We start from the raw sequence: 22,603 nt of genomic DNA, 5'->3' as shown, positions 1-22,603 counted from the left end.
TGCTCCAGTTCATTTGAAAGCCTGACTCTAGGCATTACCCATCTGAACCAACTGGAGGACAGAAACGCCACTTTTGTTTTTATTTGTATATCGGCCCCCTGCTGGGCCACATTCAGAGTTCCTGTCTCAGTTCTCTCAGTTTTTATCTGACTTGGTCCTCAGAATAAGTAGTCATTATTTTTAGAGACTTTTATATCCATGTAGACGTTGTGAATGACAGCTTTAGAAATGGCTGTGTTCAGAACACAGTCTTACTATAGCAGATGCCTTTCAGATAATGCTGTAGCTAAGTTTAAGGAAACAATTGCTGTGCTAATCCCAGGACCACCATGGGTTTCCCCAGGGATCAATCATTATAATCTTAGCCCTGCTGAGGTCGACTCTGTTGCTGAAGGTGCAGCAGCCTCACTGAGAATCATGCTTAATTCTGTGGCCCCCTGAAAAAGTCTGGAAAGACTGCCTAGTAGTTTATAAAAAAGCCCCCCATAAAGCTAGAACATCTTATTTTTCTTAAATTGAAGAAAATCTTTCTTTTCAGCACTGTGGCCAAATATAACTAAGAATCACAGCATTTTAGATCCACGTATCCCTTCTTCCCTTAGTGGTGAAGACTTCATGAGCTTCTTCACTGATAAAGTTCTAGCCATGAGAGAAAAAGCTAAACAGGCCCCATCCAACAACTGGACCATCACCAGATGTGCTGACTGTGGGAACATACAGGGTCTCCGATGAGCCCTTAAACTTCTTCAGCCATATATATTTTTCTGAGGCGTCTATGCTAATTCAGAAATCCAAGTCCACCACGTGTCTCTTAGATCCCATCCCAACACACCTGTTGAAGGATGTTTTACCATTGGTAGGAAGCTCTATCCTGGACCAGATCAATTGTTCTTTCATGACAGGTTATGTACCCTGGTCCTACAAGGTGGCAGTGATTAAACAGTTTCTTAAAAAGTCATCACTGGATCCTGATGTGCTAGAAAATTATAGGCCTATAGCCCACCTTCCTTTGATCTCTAAAATTCTTGAGGTGGTGGTGGTGACTCAGGTTTCTATGGTGGTTCCGCTGGACCTCAGTGCTGCTTTTGATGCAGTGGAGTGCTATTACTAGCTGGACTAAACAATCTAGAGCAATGGACAGTGTGGGAAAAGAGGTGGAGAGACTTGTGCAAGCAGGTTGGAAAGGATACAGAGACGTGTCAGGTGTGAAATGTGAGACAAGACCATCTGCGAGAAGGAAAGGGAAGGTGCACAAGAGAGTGGTTAGTCAGGTGTGCTGGATGCTTTCGAGACAGTGGCCCTGAGGAGAAGACAGCAAGAGAAACTGGAGGAAGAAGCGATGAAGATGTAGGGATAGATTGGATCACATGATCACTCTAGATGGTATCTCATTAACATCTAGTCTCTCTGTGAGGAATCTAGGAGTAACTTTTGATCAAAATCTCTCCTTCAACTCACACATTAAATTAGTCTCTAGAAGTGCCTTTTTCACTTGAGGAACATCTCAAAGATCAGGAAGCTACTGATGCAGCCTGATGCTGAAAAGTTAGTCCATGCATTTGTTACTTCCAGGCTGGACTACTGTAACTCCTTATTATCAGGGTGTCCAAATAACTCTTTAAGAAGCCTCCAGTTGATCCAAAATGCTGCAGCCAGAGTTCTGACAGGTATTGACAAAAGAGATCACATAAGTCCTGTAATGGCGTCGCTTCATTGGCTGCCCGTTAAATTTAGAATAACTTTAAAAACCCTTCTTCTGACCTACAAGGTCCTCAGAGGCCTAGCTCCATCCTACCTGGAGGAGCTAGTGATACCCTATCAGCCCAATAGACCGCTCCACTCTCAGAATGCTGGTCTACTTGTGGTTCCCAGAGTTTCTAGGAGTAGAATGGGGGGCCGAGCATTTAGCTACCAGGCCCCCCTGCTATGGAACCAGCTCCCTGTCCAGGCCCCCCTGCTATGGAACCAGCTCCCTGTCCAGGTACGGGAGGCTGACTCCATCGCTACTTTTAAGATCAGACTCAAAACCTACCTCTTTGAAAAGCTTACTGTTACTAATTCAGTAGTTCCAGTTACTATCATAGACAGACAAATATCATACTTAGGGGGTCGTCTAATCATTAGGTCACATTCTAGCTATGCTGTTATAGGCCAAGGCTGCCGGGGTCCGGAAACATGATCACCTGACAGCTCTCTGTCACTCCACTGGGTCATGGTTTCCTCTCCTTTCCTCTCCTTTCCTCTCCTCATCAAGCAGACTATTTATGCTGATTCTTGTGTAGTTTTCTGCTTCTTCTCCCCCCCCCCCCCCCCCCCCCTCTATTTATTTGCAGGTATCACTGCCATCGGAGCTGCATAATGACCGCCGGCCCCGTTGAAGTGATTGTGCATATTTTTTGTGTGTGTTTCTGTGCTCTGTGCCTCTCCTCTCCTCTCCTCTCCTCTCCCTCCTCTCCTCTCCTCTCCTCTCCTCTCCTCTCCTCTCCTCTCCTTCTCCTTTTCCTCTACCTCTCCTCTTCTTTCCCTCCCTCCTTTCCTCCTCCTCCTTCCTTCTCCTCTCCTCTACTCCCCTTCACTCTACCTCTCCTCTCCTCTACCCCTCTCCTCTCCTACCTATCCTATCCTCTACCTGTCCTCCTCTCCTCTCCTCTCTCTTTACCCAGCCGGCCATCAGCAGGAGGGTCCCCCTACATGAGCCTGGTCCTGCTCAAGGTTTCTTCCTGTTAAAGGGGAGTTTTTCCTTGCCACTGTTGCTTGTCTGGGGTCAGGCTCTGGGATTCTGGAAAGCGCCTTGAAACAATTTTGATTGTATAAGACGCTATATAAATAAAGATTGATTGATTGATTGATAGGCACTTTCTGTTGCACGTGGATAGAATCAACACGGATTATATCAGAGGAATTGGAATATTATGTTATTTTAGCCTATACAATCATGGGTTAGTCAATTTATAAACCTTCATATTAAACAAAACCTATATAATGAAATGAACAGCATGGTTTAAGACATGCTGTGTGACACTTTTTTTAAAAAAAAATGCTATTGTATACAGACAATTCGATGGATAAATATGCTTAATACAAACAGAAATAACACTATTGACAAGAACATGTGTTGATGTGACTGCAATGGGGATCACATTAACATTACAGCAATGTCATTTTCCTTACACTAGTTGTTGTATTTGAATGCCAAAGTCAAGACAGTGAAGCGTTGTAGTTTGACTGCTGTGTGTTAAGACACAGCAAAGACTTCCTGTTTGAAACCACCAAGACAGAAGGGGAAAAGCCAAGCCCACCATGCAAGTATGTACAAGTATTGCCGTCATAGCTGCAGCACCATAAATAAACAGATTCTGACTGTTACAAAAAACACATTTGGACATTTTAGACAATAAAAGACTGCAACTATATTTGAAGCTTATTTTAGAAGAATATTGACTGCAGGATAAAATATATAAGTACAGGATTAGTTTAAAACTTAATTTTTCTATTGACTTCCTTCTTGTCAGAATTAGAGCATGTGAAAAAGGAACTCTTCTTTCTGCTGAGGATTTCCTTGAGCTCCTTTTTATCCTTGTGTGTCCCTGTCCCTGGACACTTAAGCTCCTCCACCATGATTCGTTGGTCGTTGGAGGACAAGACAATCAAGGGTGTGTTGGTTATTTCCTCCTTTATTGTACCAAGGATCCTGAACATCCTGAACAATGTAGAATGTACACAATAAATCAAATATCTATAAATCAACCACAGAAGAGCTTTTTTCTATTTTGTGAGTTTTCTGAAACTACAAGATATCTAAAATTGTTGAAAATGGTCATTTTTCTATTCTACTGCTACTTACACTTACAAGAACAAACATTCAGTCCAGGTATGTTCTCTGTTCATCTTCTTCCACAAAACAGAACCATCTGCATCTGGACAATCCTGTAAATGACAACAATGAACTCAGTGCCTTTTGAATATTTAATGAACGACTTTATTCTGACTAATAAAAAATACCTTTGGTTTGGACAGAGGTGAGAGTCTTACATGTGATTCTGAAACATAAAATGAATGCTAAAACTGTGAAAAAAATCATGTGAGACAACATGATTGAAAACAGGAAGTGCAATTGATTATACCTTCATAATTGCAGCTGTGATTGTTCATCATGCACACCGAGAAGGCCAGATACACTACCAGAAATATGCTGAATGATGATGCACCACACAGGAAGTAAAACAAGACCAGAGAGTCTTTGTGATCTGTAGATGCACACGGCAGCAGACAGAGATTAAATTGTACATTTTTTTTTGCATTGTGTCAAGTCTGCCTTAACAATGGACAAGCAATAGTAGTAAAGTAATCATTTTAAACTCCTGAATCTTGAGTCCAAGTCATAACATTGGAATCATAAAGTTAGAATAAAACTCACCCTCAAATTCCACCTTGGTTACAGCTCCAAACACAATGCTTTGACAGGATGCGACACCACAATAGTAGGTCCCAGTCTGAGACTTATTCATGTTCTTTAGGGATAGGTTGAAGAAACAGCTGTTGGTTTTCCTGTCACACTTGTTATTCCTTCTGACTGCACTGGTGAAAATAACTCCTGGTAGAGATTCTCCAGAGTTTCTGAACCAGTAAACAGCATGTTTTTCATCGCAGGTTGGAGTATAAACTGTGCAGTTCAGCATCATGGAATCTTCTGATTGAATCGTGCCAGACGCCAACTGATGCACTGAAGTTGGAACATTAAAACCTGACCCCCTTACACTGACAGTTGTGCCGTCGTGAAACTGATATTCAAAAAAGTTGCTTGCTAAGCAGTAATAGGTAGCGGAGTCAGCAACACGTAAATCTGAAATTGTCAAGTGATGCTGGAGATTTTCAGTAACCAGTTGGAAACGTGTGCTGTTTCTAAATTCATCCGTAAAGGAAGCTTTTTGACCAAATAAATAGAAGCTAGACATTAGCTTTGGTTTCTGGCCTATCACTTGCTTATACCAGTAAAGGGTTGTTGTAAAACTGTCTTCATAGAAACATTTTAAAGTAACATTGTCACCAACGTCCGCTGATAGAAAATCAGCATCTTGACGAATGGGGATGGACAACTTCGTATTGTCCCCATGGACTGGAGAGAAAAAGTAAATCACATATGTTTCAGCCTATTTTGAGACAACAAAGAACAAAAACAATACTTTCATTTAGAAAAGCCCTAAAATCAGCACTTACCAATGTTTCCCAAGAACACACACATCAGACAGCATAATCTCTGAAACGATGTCATTGTGTCTAAAGTGCAAAGGCGGTGTAGAGACATGTTGGTCCCCTTTTTGCTCTTAACCAATAAAACTGCATGTGATTGGTTGGCCCGTTTGACCTATTAAGGAAAGAAGACTACACAATTGCTTCCGTCTTGAATGTGTGTACCTCTGAGATATTGCATCATACACCCAAAGGTTCGTCACCTTTGTAGACACACATTTATCAGTGTTTTGCTTTGTTTGATAAGACACTCAAATTTTTATTAAAAAAATAGTCACTTCTGTTGTATGGATATGTGTATAAATGGTGAAAAAAAAATTCTCTGTTCATACTGTATATGCACAATGAAATGCAGTTGTGCAGAAAAGTTTGAAGAATATACACATTGTTTTTGTAGCAATGCAAAGCATTTTTAAATTCAAATACATGGATATTGTATTTTCTCTCATGACATCCTAATATCATTTAACGACTTCTCATCTGTACTGAAGTCTGTGAAAAGAAAGCTCAAGCCCCTTTATCGACGAGTCCAATCTTTGATACCTTTGACAAAGCGTTACCTGCAGCCATCTGGCTTCTGTGAGGTTTAGAGTTCCAATATTAACAGTTTTAGGCTTCTGGTGCAGGCAGTAAAATCAACATCATGCTAGCTATGGATATTGTGTCTAGCAATTCTAGAATAAATTGTGTTACAGGAGGATAAAATTACAAATGCCTGGGTAACATGTGGAATTCTTAACAAAACAAATGCCCCTCACCCCCTCCACCATGCGTAATACTCACACACATGAAAACACAAACAGACATCTTAAATATACATCAATACTTAAGCTAGCTTAAGAGCTGACCTGAGCATGAGTGATTCTGACAGTACCAGTAGCCTGGACACGTTTGCCACAGAAAGTTAATTTATCACGACCATGGTGGTACCAGTTTGAGTTGTTTACCCAGCAGGTGGTGCTGAGGAGAGTGAAGTCCCAGTTTTTATAGGAGGGGTGAGGTGAACAAAAGCTGTTCTTGAAGAAAGCTCCTTCACATCCGACATTGGCCGCCATCTCAGCCAGAAACATAATTTGATTCTCATAGGTTTGAGCCACAATGGACATAAACTCGCATTTTTAATACAAAATGTGTCAAATCGACACAATGATTCTAGTTTAACTTTTGACATTTTAGTCAATCTAACAATATTATCCCATGCCCAAATAAATGTGTTTTTGGCAGAAAAAGTATTTTTGTGGAGCAGATCATCTTTTTGTGCTGAGTCCACAGGTTGAAATGACCATAATTCAAAATTTGAAGTACCAATAGGTCAAAGGCCAGCCAAGGTTTAAAGTGGCAAACATTAATGGCACCACATGCAAAACTGAGGTATAGTTAAGGGTGTCCTCATCATAGTGGGGAATATCTAAGTAAATATATGTTGTTTATGTAGAACAGGAGGAAACTGCCTATCACAGTCAATTTCTGGCTAAATGAGAGAGACTGTCAAATGCTTGTAACCACAGTGAGATGACCTGGCAGATAACAATCTAAATTAGATAAGTGAAAAATAGACATAGCACAAGTCACATGTTTCAGCGCTTTTCACCACACAGTATCGGCATGACACTGACTCACCGCGCTACGGTACAGCGTATTTTCCATTACAACAGAGTACCTATCTATCTATCTATCTATCTATCTATCTATCTATCTATCTATCTATCTATCTATCTATCTATCTATCTATACCGGTATATATATATATATATATATTATATATATTTTATATTATTTTTTAAATAAAAAAAACAAAATAAAAATTCTCTTCTTCACCCCCCTGGGTGGTGCCTTCTCCAGACTTGGGTCCTCTACCAGAGGCCTGGGAGTCTGAGGGTTCTGCGCAGGATCTTAGCTGTTCCTAGGACTGCGCTCTTCTGGACAGAGATCTCTGATGTGCTTCCTGGTATCTGCTGGAGCCATCTACTCAGGTTGGGTGTTACTGCCCCTAGTGTTCCAATCTCTACTGGGACCACTGTTGCCTTCACACCCTACATTCTCTCTCTCTCCTCTTTCAGCCCTTGGTATTTTTCCAGCTTCTTGTGTTCCTTCGTCCTTATGTTGCTATCACTTGGGATTGCTACATCTATCACCACCAATGTCTTCCGGTGTTTATCCACCACCACTATGTCAGGCTGATTGGCCACCACCATCCTGTCAGTCTTGATCTGGAAGTCCCACAGGATCTTGGCCTGCTTGTTCTCCAGCACTTTCGAGGGTGTCTCCCACCTGGACCCTGGGACCTCCAGCCCATACTCAGGGCAGATGTTCCTGTACACTATACCAGCCACCTGGTTATGTCGCTCCATGTATGCCTTGCCTGACAATATCTTGCACCCTGCTGTGATGTGCTAGACTGTCTCAGGGGCTTCTCTACACAGCCCACACCTGGGATCTTGTCTGGTATGGTAGACCCTGGCCTCTATTGCTCTGGTGTTCAGGGCCTGTTCTTGTGTAGCCATGGTTACTGGCTCTGTGCTGTCTTTCAGTCTGGCCTTTTCCAGCCACTGGTATGTTTTTTGGACATCAATTATTAGTAATTAGTCATATTATTATTAGTATTTTGTGCACTTACATTTGCCTTAAATGTGTATTAAAATTAATCTTTCCAGGTTGGATAAGAAAATTAAAGCTTTTGTGACCACTGTACAATCTATACCTCAATGTATTTATGGTGTTAAAGTAATTCAATATCAATTTGGATATGGCGAGAATAAACAAAATTCATTAAGCAAAACGTGTTTAATTGACTCTCCAAATGAAAGTGTACAAATGGTAAAATTTACAAGGAAATGCACACTAATTATTAAAACACAGCACAAAAAAGCTCCAACATTGGTTTAAAATGGTATTATTACTGTTCCTGTGATGAGCTGTAATGACAAAGGGACAACATCTACGACCTCACAGTAGAGTACACACATTCATTCTGTCTGTTCTTCTGCTTCCTCGATCTGTTGGACTGGTTGGCTCTCAAAGCAGCATAATGGAGGTTGTCTTCCTTTTGGTTGCCCTGGTAATAAAATGAAACGGCAATTGCCCACAACATAATTGGTGCAGGCAAATAAAGAGGATTAAAAAACATATGTACACACATTTAAATAAATAAATAAAAAAAAATCAAAATGATATTCACCGCTGGGTTTGCTGTGGGTGAGTCTGGGATCCCTGACTGCGAGTCTTTGAAACACAGAATGCAACATTCATTTATTTATTATTTTTAAGAACATTCAAAATATATTACATCAGTTACCCAGAGAGTGTTGGCTGTTTCTCTTTTTCGTCATATAAAGTGAAATGGTTAATAAAATAACCACGATGATGGTAAATATCCAGGTCGCACTGAGGAAATACACCAAAACAAGATAGTTTCCTTTATCTGTAACGAGAGGCATCAGAAATTGTGATATCCGCGATACTGTTTCAGATAATTATTTAGGTCTTTACACCTATTTGTCTTCTCACTTTATATCACGGCAGTTATGATGTCATTATTTTCTAATTCAGCGAAACTACAGGCATCACCATTCACACATTATTTTATAAAATAACAGTATTTAAAGAGAATCTATACTGACATAACAAAAATATGAGTTAAAGTGATACTTTGACCACAAATGTTTTTAATGTGCTGCTGTGGTGTACATGTAAAATTCAAACAGCATAAATTTTATGACTGTATGAACTTAGAACTTAAGGTTCATGTTGCTATAAATTGCTCTATGTGTTTAAACATAGAGCAATTAAGAAATTAAGATACATTTTGGATTTTTCTTTTAACACTGAGGTCATGTTGGCTTTAGCATTTTTACAGGCGTATGGAAACAATCTGCACATAAAATAGTACTTTAACAGCTTTTGAATGAAATTATTTCAAACTCACTCACCCTCAAACACCAGCTTGGTTCCATTTCCAAACAGAATGTGTCCACATGCTGCAACAGCACAATAGTAGGTCCCAGTCTGAGAAGTGTTCACGTTCTTCATGGAGAAGCTGTAGAAACAGGTGTTGGTTTTCCTCTCACACTGCTTATTCCTGCCTGTATGGCTGTACATGAGTCCCAGTTGAGATGGTCCAGAGTTTCTGAACCAGTAAACAGTGTGATCCCCATCACAAGTCCACCCAGTATGTACTGTACAATTCAGCGTCACAGAACCTCCTGCTTGGATAGACTGTGATGCTGACTGATCTATGGTCAACCCTGAACCCTCTACAATGACTTTATAACCTTCTGTAAAGTCAACTACATTTAAATAGTGATTTGCACAGTAATAGGTGGCTGAGTCTGATAACTCCAAATCTGATATTGTCAGATTAGCTCCTTTGTTACCAGGATGTAGTTGGAAGCGTGGATTGGTTTTGAAGTCATTAACAAATTTCCAATCTTCGCTTGATATCCTGTGTGTACAGATCAGTCTGGCTTCTCTCCCAGAGTTTGTTTAAACCAATAGATCATGGGAGAAACATTATCTTTTTGAAGACACGGCAAAGTCAGGTTCTGTCCAGGTTTGACCAAGATAAAATTGGTCTTCCAATTCAAAGATTCCATTGAAGCTGTCTGAGCTAAAATCAAACAGAAAAGAAGACTGTTTGATGTTTCAATTTTACATGAATGCTATAAACAGACAAACAAAACACATAAAAATGCTCACCAAATTTCTCCAAACACATCAGCCAGAAGATCAACTTTGCAGATGTCATCTTGTCATCAAATATTGGGCTGAGTGAAGAGAAGGCTGGTTCTTTGTACACTGATAAATGCAGAGCTTGTGTTTGATTGGACAGCGTAACATGACGTGAGGGTGTGACATACAGGAAACACAATCACATGTAATAAAGGTGAAAGATCTTGAGATATAGGAAAAGGCCCTAATGAGAAAATGACATTTGACATATTAAGAATATTTTTAAACAAACATATAACCTTTGCATTTCTTTAGCTAAGGGAAGGTGTATGATGTGTTTGACAAGAAAAGAAGAGCAATCATTTGGTTTTGTTTTCAACATTTACAATCCACCAATATCAAAACAAAAACGCAAACAATTCAACTCACTAACCAACATCAAAGCAAATGTCAGAAGAAATGTAGAGAATGAGCCAGGAGAGTGCATGATATGCCTTTTGAAAGGAAAGTAGAGAAAAAGAGTATTTTGGAATGGAATCTTCATGGACTATGATGTTTGCATGTGACAGAACAGGGAACAAATCTAGTTCTGGTGTTGGAATTTTTCTCATTGACTGTGATTTAAATGTTCAGCTAAATTTTCTCTTAAAATCAAGAATGTCTCAAAGCGTTTTCCAGAAACCCAGATCCTGAGCCCTTAAAAGGCAAAAATTGCAAGGAAAACCTCACTTGAAATAGGAATAAACCTCCAAAAGGACAAGGCTCCTGTAGGAGGACCATTCTTTTGATGGTCAGCAGAGTAAATGAGATGGAAATGACAAACTAGGGCAGGAGGGAGGACAGAAAGAGAAGAATAGTCAAACACGTCATCAAATTTTATTTTACAACTACTTTTCAAAAAACAAACAAACTGGGATCCATCCAGGGTGCTCCCAGCCTCTCTTACTGTAGTAGAGTCAGGAAACATAAGATTATCTGAAGCATCACTGATTGACATAAGTGTAAACACTTTTATTCACATTTCTCTGTCCTTTTCTGTCCAATGTGTTAACTCCTGCTTCTTTGAAGCATTTTCAATTGATATAGAGTATTGATGCTGTTGGATTGCAATACCTCTCGTGTGTCACTGCCAATCCGCGTGTTCTTTAAATGAAGACTTCAAGTAAACAAATGCCAATTTCAAAATGTATTTAGCACATAGAATCAATTCAAGATACAAATATTACAGAGCTCCGGGCCAGTTCATAACCCTAACAACAACAAAGTCAACTGTCAGGGCATGAAGTCTGACAACCTAACTATCCCTTGGCCCAGTCTTTTATAGAAAGACATATGTAATTATTGATGCTAATTCAGTCCAATCCAGTCCTTCTTCTTGGGTGACTTCATCTTCTTCTTCCTGCCTCATTTGGTGTTGGTGCAGTCCTTCTCCATTGTCTTCTCAGATGGCCAGGTCAGAGGGCTTATTCCTGTCCAGGAACTTATCAATCACCAGTAAATTATGCTGTCATATTTTACGATGAGGGTCTACCATTTCCTGTCTGCCTGGCTCCAACTGTCTAAGCAGTATTCATGTCAAAGAAGGGTCAACTGACTTGCTTATGTGTATTCCTACTAAAGATTATATACTATCCCTAACTTCTAAACTAACTGTAACATAAAACAAAAACATATAGTATAACACATGCTAATAAGATAAAAGATGCTAACAATATAAACTAATTCTCTTCAATGCTGTCAAAATAGTTTTGGTTAAGTATTGTGCCAGAAAATAGATCAGGCTGACTGCAGGAATACCAGTCAAGATACCAAATATACAATCTGATGAGCAAAAGTGAATTTAACATCACCACAAAATCCCCATTTACAGCCCCTACACCTCACTCACAATTTACCTTTGATAAAACCATTGCCTTAAAAAAACCCATCAGCAATCAAATTTAACAAATGCACCTCATCCACCACCCATCTCACAAGGAATCCCTCAAAGACTCAGTGGTTGAGCACCTCTATTTCTTGAAGTACATCTTCCCCCTTGCGAACATCATTCCTTGTTTCTGTCTTTGTTTCACTGCTATGCTGATGATATCCAACTCTCCATTCATACCAGGAGTCTGTTTTCTTAAATCCTCATTAAACTTTAGCATCTTCAGAAACCTCTCATAACCTACACTCATGCCGGAGGCCACATTACCCCTGCCCTCCAGAACATACACTAGCTCTCCATTCAACATTGCACACCTCCAAACAGAATTCGTCCACATGCTGCAACAGCACAATAGTAGGCCCCAGCCTTGTAAATATTCAGGTTCTTCATGGAAAAATTGTAGAAAGAGGTGTTTTTTAATCCTCCCCCAAAACACTGTTCTTCTTTGCCTCCATGGGTGTAATTGATCTCTAGTTCAGAGTCTCCTGACTTCTTGAACCAGTAAACAGTGTTTTCCTCATCACAGGTCCCAGTATGTACTCTGCAGTTCAGAGTCACAGAACCGTTTGTCTGAACAGACTCTGAGGGTGACTGATGGACCAGTCAAATGTAAACTCATAACATGGACCATATAGATCTTTTCAAACTGAAATGCATACATATATATGCAGTAATACATTGCTGAGTCTGAAATGCTAAATTTGCAATTTCAAACTGCTAGTTACCCTCTGTAATATTCACTGAAAACAGCAGTTCTTGAATTCCTTGCTGAAGACTGCATTGACATTAAAATATGGAAATTAGTTTTGGCTTCCCCGACATTAACAAACAAACCACTCACTGGATGCACAAATGAGGATGTTTCATCTGTCAAGAATAAATGAAACCAATAAAGTTACCTAGAACAGTTCATGTGTAGATGTTTAGAATTAAGTCATTAAAATGTTCACAAGATGATCAAACTTACCATAAAGGACGAATAAAAACAAATTTAGTGATTCCATTGTGACGAACCTCTCTAGATGAATGCTGACATCCTCCATATATTCACTACTCATGATTCAAAAAGTGAAGTTGATTGTCTAGGAAGAAGTGACACTCACTCTCCTAGTTTGGAAACATTGAAGACTTGTTAGGTGGATCACAACTTCTCTAATGTTGTCAAGGCCATCTGATGAAAGTTAGCTTATGTGAAAAAGCAGCTGCTTGAGTACAGCAGGAAGTAATGTTAAACTCATTGTTTATTTTCAGGGCACCACTGATGTCTATATAAAATCCTCCACCACAGTTCTATGAAATCTTAACATGTTTTTAGCAGAAAAACAGAAAAGAACTAGCCACCTGATACAACAGAAAACATGTAGTACATGTACTAAAAGCATTTAAAGCATTGTTTTCTTACCTTTAGATGGAGGTGTACAAAACAAACATAAGGAGTCATGGCATCTTTTGTCTAGCTTCCTGTTTCACTGGTAGCTACCAGCTCAATTATAATAAAGCAGATAACACAGAGGACAGAGTTAACAGATGAGGACACAAATGCAGTCAGTCAGTCCCACTGCTGTTGTTCCTTCTAATGGCATTTTATAGTAGTTTGTGTTTAGGTTTTATGTGTACTTTAAAATAATAAATAATTAAAATAAATATTTGATTAAAGGACTGTCACGGTGTCCATGTACAATTCAAACCAGGCTTTAAATGTTACAATTTCTCCTCATTTTAGATACTGAAAGCTCTGTGTAAACAGAGAATTGGGGGATATTTAGGCCATATCTGTTTGAACTGGTAAATGTTTCGATAAAACACTATATATAAACCAACTGAACAAAGCTATTAGGATAACCTTTTTATGGACAATTAAATAAATTACTGGATGCTGGCTTAATATTTTTAAAACTAGATAATATGTAAATTATTTCTACAATATACAGAAAATAATCTGCACAAAATTAGAGCACTCACCCCCACACACCAGCTTGGTTCCATTTCCAAACAGAATGTGTCCACATGCTGCAACAGCACAATAGTAGGTCCCAGTCTGAGAAGTGTTCAGGTTCTTCATGGAGAAGCTGTAGAAACAGGTGTTGGTTTTCCTCTCACACTGCTTGTTCCTGCCTGTATGGCTGTACATGAGTCCCAGTTGAGATGGTCCAGAGTTTCTGAACCAGTAAACAGTGTGATCCCCATCACAAGTCCACCCAGTATGTACTGTACAATTCAGCGTCACAGAACCTCCTGCTTGGATAGACTGTGATGCTGGCTGATCTATGGTCAACCCTGAACCCTCTACAATGACATTATAACCTTCTGTAAAGTCAAATACATTTAAATACTGATTTACACAGTAATAGGTGGCTGAGTCTGATAACTTCAAATATGTTATTGTCAGATTAGTTCCATTGTTACCAGGATGTAGTTGGAAACGTGGATTGGTTTTGAAGTCATTAGCACAGCTACAATATTCACTTGATATCAAGTACATACAGATCAGAATCGGCTTCTCTCCCAGAGTCTCTTTAAACCAAGAGATCTTGGTAGAAACAGCACCTCTGTGAAGACACGGCAAAGTCAGGTTCTGTCCAGGTTTGACCAAGATATAATTGGTCTTCCAATTCAAAGATGGAGAAAATTCCATTGTAGCTGTCTGAGCTAAAAACAAAATACAATTAGAAATGAACACCGTTTAATGTTTAAATCTAGAATTTTGCAAATGATGCCATAAATAAAAAAATACAAACAAAAAATAAATCCTCACCAAATTTCTCCAAACATATCAGCCAGAAGATCAACTTTGCAGATGTCATCTTGCTCCAAGTTTTGGGCTGAGTGAAGAGAAGACTGGTCCTTTTTAAACTGATAAATGCTGCACTTGTATCTGATTGGGCAGCCGGAGATGACTCGAGGGTGTGACATACAGGAAACACGATCACTTGTAATGTCAGATTTGCTTGATAAAATTGATGTTGGAGAAATCAAAGGAAGATTTAAAGGTTAAAAAAACCCACAAGAAAAAACTTTGGATTACCGTATTTTCACGACTATAAGGCGCACCTAAAAGCCTAGAATTTTCAAAAAAATCTACGGTGCGCCTTTTAACCCGGAGCGCCTTTTGTATGGATTACGGTAATATTGGTTAATCGCGGCTACCGTAGTCAGTAGGCGTGGCCGAGGTAACAGCAGTAAATTCAGTCCCAAACCATTTCTGTCTGTAAAGACCCCAAAATGGCTCCTTGCAAGAGACGCGCTTTTGACGCAGAGTTCAAACTGAAGGCTATCAGTCACGCAGTTGAACACGGAAATAGAGCAGCGGCAAGAGAATTTAACGTGAACGAATCAATGGTGCGAAAGTGGAGGAAGCAACAAGACGACCTGCGCCAGGTAAAGAAGACTCAACGGAGCTTCCGAGGAAACAAAGCAAGAAGTGGATAACAAAAGGAACTCCAGCCGCTAAATATTGGTGTCAACGGGGCATTCAAAGCTAGACTGCGAACTGCGTGGGAGCGGTGGATGACGAACGGCGAACACACATTCACCAAGACGGGGAGACGCGCCGCGCGTCATACGTCACTATCGGCCAGTGGATCGTAAATGCCTGGGCATCGACCGTGGTCCGAGCTTTCGGGAAGGCAGGGATTGTCACTGAAATGCCAGACAACACCAGCGACACCGACCCTGATGACGACTTTGACGAGACGGAGCCGGCCATGTTGGACGCCGTATTCGCACAACTGTTCAATTCGGACACCGAAGAAGAAGAATTCGAGGGATTCCTGGATGAGGAATGAACTGATAAAGTGATCTTTACGTGTTTCTTTTGTGTGTTTACAACTTAACAAGGCTGGTCATACTGTGAATATGGAAATTACCGTTGAACAACGTTGTTATATTGCTATTGCTATCGCTTTGCACTACTTCGAGAGTTCGAGTTACCGTATATTGTGTTTGCACTAACGTTTGATTTACCGCAACGGTACTACGTGATAAAAATGTTGCACTAATCGAAGATTTATTAAACTCCACTATCCCTTGTGATAAAATTGTTGCACTGCCTGTTATAACTCGCTGTTATTAAACGAACTGTGTTATGCGAAAACACTACGTCACTCGGGGAAAAATAATAAAACAGCTGTTTATTGTTTGTTTTGGTGAGTGAATAGAGTGTGAGAACGACGGTTTGTATTCTATTAATAAGTTTGACTGACTTATCTGGCTGTTTATTGACATTCCTTTTAGCGCAGCTCGATCTAGTGAACGCGTCATGAAACCACAGGCACTACGCAGTTTCTATGCTATGCGCCTTATAACACGGTGCGCCCTGTGTATGAAAATATTTCTAAAATAGGCTGTTAATTGAAGGTGCGCCCTATAATACGGCGCGCCTTATGGTTGTGAAAATACGGTACCTTAAGAATAGGATTTTGCTTCATATATAAATAGAATTCAATTTGAGTTGAGTTATAATGTGCATCATTTCTAACCAATCAACAACAACCAACCAACCAACCAGCCAACCAACCAGCAATCATTCTTTTTTATTTTTTCCATGTTGCAGTAATGCATCCAGTAAATGCTCACTAATTATTATGACAGACAGCTTTTGGAAAATGATGCAGCAATGAGGGGTAGCATGGGCTCAAACAAGATTGTGCACGTAAGAGGGAGCAGATTACGGTATTAGTCTGTCGGTCAGCATGAATGACATGATCTTAATGTGGGCAGGTACAGTAGACCTCTATCAGCAGTGAGGTGGCATGGGCCTGCTTTCGTTGGACTATCTGAATTGGTGGAAATATGGGAGATCACCATGACTTGTATCAGCATTTGTAGGTTTAATGGCCTGGTTTTTCTGAGGCTGGATATGGCAAAGTGACGGGATGACAGGGAGACTGATGCTACATGATCACAAAACCTCAGATGATCAACAATCATGACTCCAAGGTTTCAAACAGCCTCGATAACAGGCAGGGGCCAATTTTGTGATCTATGTTTTGATGAATGGATAGTTTTGCCAAGGAAAGAAGGAGCTCATTTTCACCATGGTTAAGTTGAAGGTGGTGGCCCTGCATCCATGCGGATATGTCTGAGAGACATGGTGAGATCTAGTCTGAGCCGGAGGGTTAGTCTGGGGAAAATGAGACGCAGAACTGGGTGCCATGTGGAAAGCAGTGGTATAAAACACCATGGGAGACCATGGGATGATTTGCCTGAGCAATGTTGCGTATATGGTAAAGAGCAGCAGCCCCGGCACCGATCCTGGGTGACCCCAGTGGAGAACTAGTGATGAGCCAAAAGTTGATCATGCCACGACACCCTGAATGAATGCCCAGATAGGTACAATTCAAAACAGGAAAGTCAGAGCAACAGAGCTGAGATCCTCCATATATTCACTATTCATGAAAAAAGTTCATTTGATTGGCTAGCAAGAAGTGACACTGACTGCCCTTGTTTGGAAACCATGAACACGTGCTGAGTGGCTCGCACCTTGTCGAACAAGCTGAAGTCCACACGATGAAGATGACGTCAAAAGCAATTTCTTAAGAACAATTTCTTAAACCACCTGGCTTCTGGGTTAAAGTTCTTGAATTTGGCTTAAAAGGGGGGGAGGGTCTACTTAATTAGCAACACAAGAGAGATAAGCACACCTTTATTCACCATAACTGGAAAATGTTTGAAAGAGGGGTTGATTTTGCTCTTACAACAAAAAATTGTGCCCCCATTGCTTTAATGTTGATGGGATCCTCTGAATATTCTTAACAATGAATTCCACATGAACCATTACAATAATAATATATCGTCCAAATTTCATCTTGCCAACATTAGCCAACATGCATGAAACCACTCTCTTGCTGCACAAATTTGGATGAAACAGTTGAATCCTGCTATGTTGTAGTTGATCATGATCCTCTTCTCTTGTGAAATTAACTCGACTGATCACAACAGAACCTTTCTTAAGAGAACGCCGCTACAATGGAATATATTTGGTTGTTACTTCTTTGTGGTCAGCTTTGAACAGAAACTCTGCATAGACTTCCTGTCAGCAGCCACACAGACAAAGCACACGTTAAAGCTAAAGTTAGACTGAGAGCTGATCTTTTACTGGTAGCCACACTGATGGGGTTGTGTCATGCAATATGTACATTTACAAGAAACAGCTAAAAAATATAGTAAAGTATAGTATTGTTTGTCCTGATTGGGAAACATTTCACACTAACTGTTTAACACAAATGAAATCATAGCCATTCTGTTCCGTTGAAAGGATACAGTAGAACCTTTGCTTTTGAATTTAAATATAACAGGCGTAGGTGAAATATCAGCATCACCATCTTTGATGACATACTTTACTATCTCATACTTTACTAGCTTTAGATAGCAAAGCTGCTGACGTCGATCCCAAACTATGCACACCATATAGGCCCAATTTTGTCCCATCAAAATTAATTTCATAAAACCTTTGGACTGTGGGACAAAGTCGTCTATCCAGAAAAAAACAAAGGTGACACGGGAACTCCACTCCCAAAGACCAAAATTCCTGAACCTTCCTTGTACAGATCTGATAAAGTGTCTGTCTTTGTGGTGGTTTGCGACACCTAACCACAACCACATTGCCTCTTATTAGAGTTGAGTACATTTGATGTGGATCTAAACTGAAAAACATTTTTTTATTTCTGTCAATTTCCAAGCAAGACTCGAGCAGGCTGCCCTTCCTGTATTCAACTTCTGACTTGTTTTTCCACTAATGGAAACTTTAACTCTGAGGTTTGCGCCACCTTCACCGCAGCAGTGAAAAGTAAATGTGAGACGTAACATTCATGCTCAACATGCAGAATATTTATAGATTGTCTTTATGGACACTGAGTTGTTTTTGTTAAAGAGACCCATTTCCACATCCTCGGAAAAAATGTATCCAAAAAGTTAAATTAACTTATTTCCTTTGATTTAACTTTGATATATAGTTTACATTTCCTCTTAGTTTTATAATTGATACTGAGTTCCATCATTAATGGGATTTTTTTTTTAACCCGGCAGCAGCATAACAGAGGTCACCTCCATCATGGCTCTGTTAATAACACAGTAAAAAACCGGAGAAAAGGTTAGTTTAATAATAATTAATTTATTTACCAGGTCATATGATTCTTTCAAAATAGTCTAGCGATAAGTTACCGTGGTGTCAGCACCTGCAGAACTGAGTGGAGGGCTCAGGACGCAGCCTGAGCATGTGCTCACTCTGAACATGTTTGATATGTGGGCTAGAGAATTAATTGGGAATTCAGTAAAAAGATCAGAATATGCGCAGCATTCACATTTGAAGCGATATGTTACATTTGTCAGTTTACGTTTTGGATGCAGCACCAGCAGAGAGGTTACTGCGTTCAAATGAAGCACACCGTGATTGTGGTCTGTATGTGCTTGAATTGTCAAAGCTGTGTTCAGATCACACTTCCTGAGTCATGCAGCTTGACAGCAGGAGGTAGTCGCACAAAGGAAAAGGAGATCAGCTTAAACTAGTCTGTTAACTTCTTTGTACACTTCTACGCTTTATTTGCAGAATTATTTTCACTCTTTGCCCACTTGCTCAATATTTGTGTGCAGTTAGCTACCTTTCAAAGAACAGTTATGCAGATTTGTTGGCTGACATGCAACTGTGGCAACAAAGACCTGCATTACAAAGGAAATGCTGTTTGAACAGTTGTCTACTGCAGCCACAAATTAGTTAAATAGACAGAGACTGCAGCAGGTATCAGCAGCAACGATTGCTTGTTGTACTCAAGTTGTATGGTGGAGATTCAAATGTCATGTAACTGTGGAAAAATGGGATTTTCTTACAGGCAGAATTAGAAACATTTGAGGAGACATCTTACCCTAAACCGATGACACACAAGAACTTTTCCAGTTAATTTATTTTTTACAGACTGAGAAAAGTACAAAAATTAAATACACTCATGAGGTGACCTTACAAACACTTGCACACCGCCCTCTTCCTTTGTGGGAGACATGTAAAACACAAAAGCCTTGAAAACGTCAGAGCCAACAAAGACCATCTAGGTCAAAACCCGTTTTGACATCCTGTACAAGAGCCGATAAAACCACCATGATGAACCTGATGCGAGTGAGCTTGATCAGAGCAGGAGCTCAGACACAAAGTGAGAAAATGATTTTCTTTCAACTCAGTTGGCTGCAGGATGTTTACACATTAACACAGGTGTTGGTGGGGAACAACTCATCTTTATTTTTTTCATTTGAAATAGAGAAAAGAGATTTAACAAAAACATTAATTAGGTATATATGTATGTGTATATATGTATGTGTGTGTGTATATAAATATGTATATGTATGTGTGTATATACAGTATATATATAAATATGTGTGTGTGGTGTTCCTCAAAACTGAATGTCTGTCAAGAATGACCTCAAGAACAACACAAATTACATTATATCTGTGGGTAAAACAGTGCTCCCGTAGTGCATTCACATCACCGGGGCAACATATCAGGTGTGTAACTGGTCATATGATGAACTGGTCAGAAACTGAATATTTGACATAAAAGACTTGGATCGTAACGGCGTTGAGATGAGCGAGCTCTGTGCATGGACCCAACATCTGGTTGGGAATTATACTGCATTACCTGGTGGGGCAACAGTTTCCTAGCGGTGGCTGCTTTAGCCTAAATGCATAGTCCTCACATACTTGAGTAGGCTGTATGTTGGATAGACGAAAACAGAGTTATGGTCTAAGACAGAGGCATGAGAGGTCAAGTGCAAGAGAGTGTGACAGAGAGAGAGAGAGAGAGAGAGAGAGAGAGAGAGAGGAAGAGAGCTTTGCAAGACCATATTTACCTCATAAACCCTGCTTTATCCCTCCAGTCTCATTTGTGGCCATAACAGCAACTGATCTTCATGTTATTTACTTTTGAGCATCTGTTTAATACAATGATACAAAGACGATAAACGACTTTTTATGTGTTCAAAAATCTTCACAGAAACCACAAACACAAGAAACCACATAAAGTAGAAACTATGCTAAACTTCTTCCATTTTGGTTTGCAGCAGTAAAATATAACATCGGCAGAACTGTATGTGATAATGTCTGGCTTCAATTTTCACAGTTCCTCTTGTAAGAGCTAAACTAATTAGATTTTTTTTGATTGATTTTATTGAGCTCAGCTGGAATCACAGAATCTTCTTGAGTTACATTGTTTGAATGTTTAAAGGTTCCTTTTCCAAGTTTGAAAAAAAAATCTGCACAGACCAAATATTACAAGGATATCCAAAGACACTAACAATTGCATTTGTGTACGATTAAGTAATAGATATGGCTGATCATTTTCATGGGACTACCAGATTTGTACCACACACAGGTGGGATGATGTCTGTTGAGATGATGACTGTTCAGGATTCATTCATTTAAAGCTAAAGGCCTGAATGCAGAATCAGATCTTAATTGTATGAACATCTCGTTTATATTTCAAGTAATGTTGAGAAGATAATAAACCCTAAACCCATCATCTGAAAAAAAGTCAGAGTAGCATGGTCTCCAAAATAAAAGTGATATTTCAGAGGTTTCTATAAATAAAATTGCTCTTAGAATGTGTTTCCACTCACGAGTGTTTTAGATAAGAGCTCTGAGGTTCTTCACCAATAGCTGCTGTAAAGTTTTTGTCTTTATCAACCATCAGAACAGTCATCTCACCTGAAAAAACAGAACAAACAAAGTTATGAATTATTTTGAGGGTTGTTTGTTTCTTTCCATATTAAAAATAGAAATGAGAGTGCTCCAGTGCTAATATTAGATAGATAATACAAGAATAATAAATCACTCACCCATCTTCCCAGCAATCACACATACCAGATAGAAAACAAACGTAAATACCATTGTGTTGCTGTGCTGAATGAAACTAATTTTGTCCTTTCCTCCACTTAAGCCTGAGTTTACTGACTGGCTGTGATTGGCCGACCCGGTTTCTTTGTATGTCTTATTAAGGAAACAAGGGTATGAGTTTCTCTGAGACCTTGTGACGTGTTGATTGTTTTAGACGCATGTTTTTGACACATCTGGGTTTGCATTGATCCTTGCAACTTAAACAGTCAATTTTTAGTAACAGTTTGGGAAAACATAATGCATCTGTATCAGGACTGGATGGTCAGGAGCCATTTCACAGGCAATAATTAGCAAAAATCACAGATCATAAACTCACAAAACATAATTCTAATGATCCTTTTACTTCTCAACTTCATATATTTCCCAGGCTTGTCCAGTAGAGCAATGCAAAGAGACTAAAAATCATGTGTACATCAGAATATATTAATGCAAGTTTGTTATGATATGATTAGCTGGGTAATTAAAGTCACTGTCAAGCCACGAGAGCATTGTGATTCAGAAAACTAAAAGCCATATTTGAAAAACCCTTCAGCAGTGAAAGTATCTTTGTTCTAAAAAAGAAATAATAAATCCTGCAAGCAAAGCAATAACTGAGTCCTGTCACCATCTGTTCTGCCATAAGCAGGACAATGCTGCCACTCCCGTCACTCTCTCCACAGCCTCATGCCTGACTTTCCAGCACTCATTCCTGGACTCATTTCCTTTTACTGACCCTTACTGTTCCATGTTACAACCAGTCTTGGAGCTCTGAGCCTAACACAAACCCCCAGCTTCCTCAAGGTCTAAGTGACCAATGACACAAAGTTAATCAAAAGTTAACATGGGTGATCATTTATACCAAGGATCATTCCAAAAATCAAAATTCAAAAGGTTTTATCAGCA

The 22,603-nt window shown here is 39.6% G+C and overlaps 1 protein-coding gene and 1 pseudogene across 1 annotated transcript; both read right to left on the bottom strand.

Annotated features, from left to right (window-relative positions):
• Nucleotides 1-3,385: 3,385 nt before the first annotated feature.
• LOC130522146 (uncharacterized) lies at nucleotides 3,386-5,558 on the bottom strand. The gene is made up of 5 exons (XM_057026200.1): nucleotides 5,218-5,558; nucleotides 4,418-5,116; nucleotides 4,125-4,247; nucleotides 4,003-4,040; nucleotides 3,386-3,927 (listed from the first exon to the last, which is right to left on the bottom strand). Exons 1-5 carry the CDS (start codon nucleotides 5,303-5,305, stop codon nucleotides 3,847-3,849), a joined length of 1,029 nt encoding a protein of 342 aa, XP_056882180.1. The 5' UTR covers nucleotides 5,306-5,558; the 3' UTR covers nucleotides 3,386-3,846.
• A 2,457-nt stretch (nucleotides 5,559-8,015) lies between these two features.
• On the bottom strand, nucleotides 8,016-12,626 carry LOC130522148 (uncharacterized; annotated as a pseudogene).
• Nucleotides 12,627-22,603: the final 9,977 nt, after the last annotated feature.

This window comes from Takifugu flavidus, chromosome 3 (genome assembly GCF_003711565.1).
Source record: "Takifugu flavidus isolate HTHZ2018 chromosome 3, ASM371156v2, whole genome shotgun sequence".
NCBI classification, from domain to species: Eukaryota; Metazoa; Chordata; class Actinopteri; order Tetraodontiformes; family Tetraodontidae; genus Takifugu; species Takifugu flavidus.
This window is presented reverse-complemented; position numbering and strand designations above follow the sequence as displayed.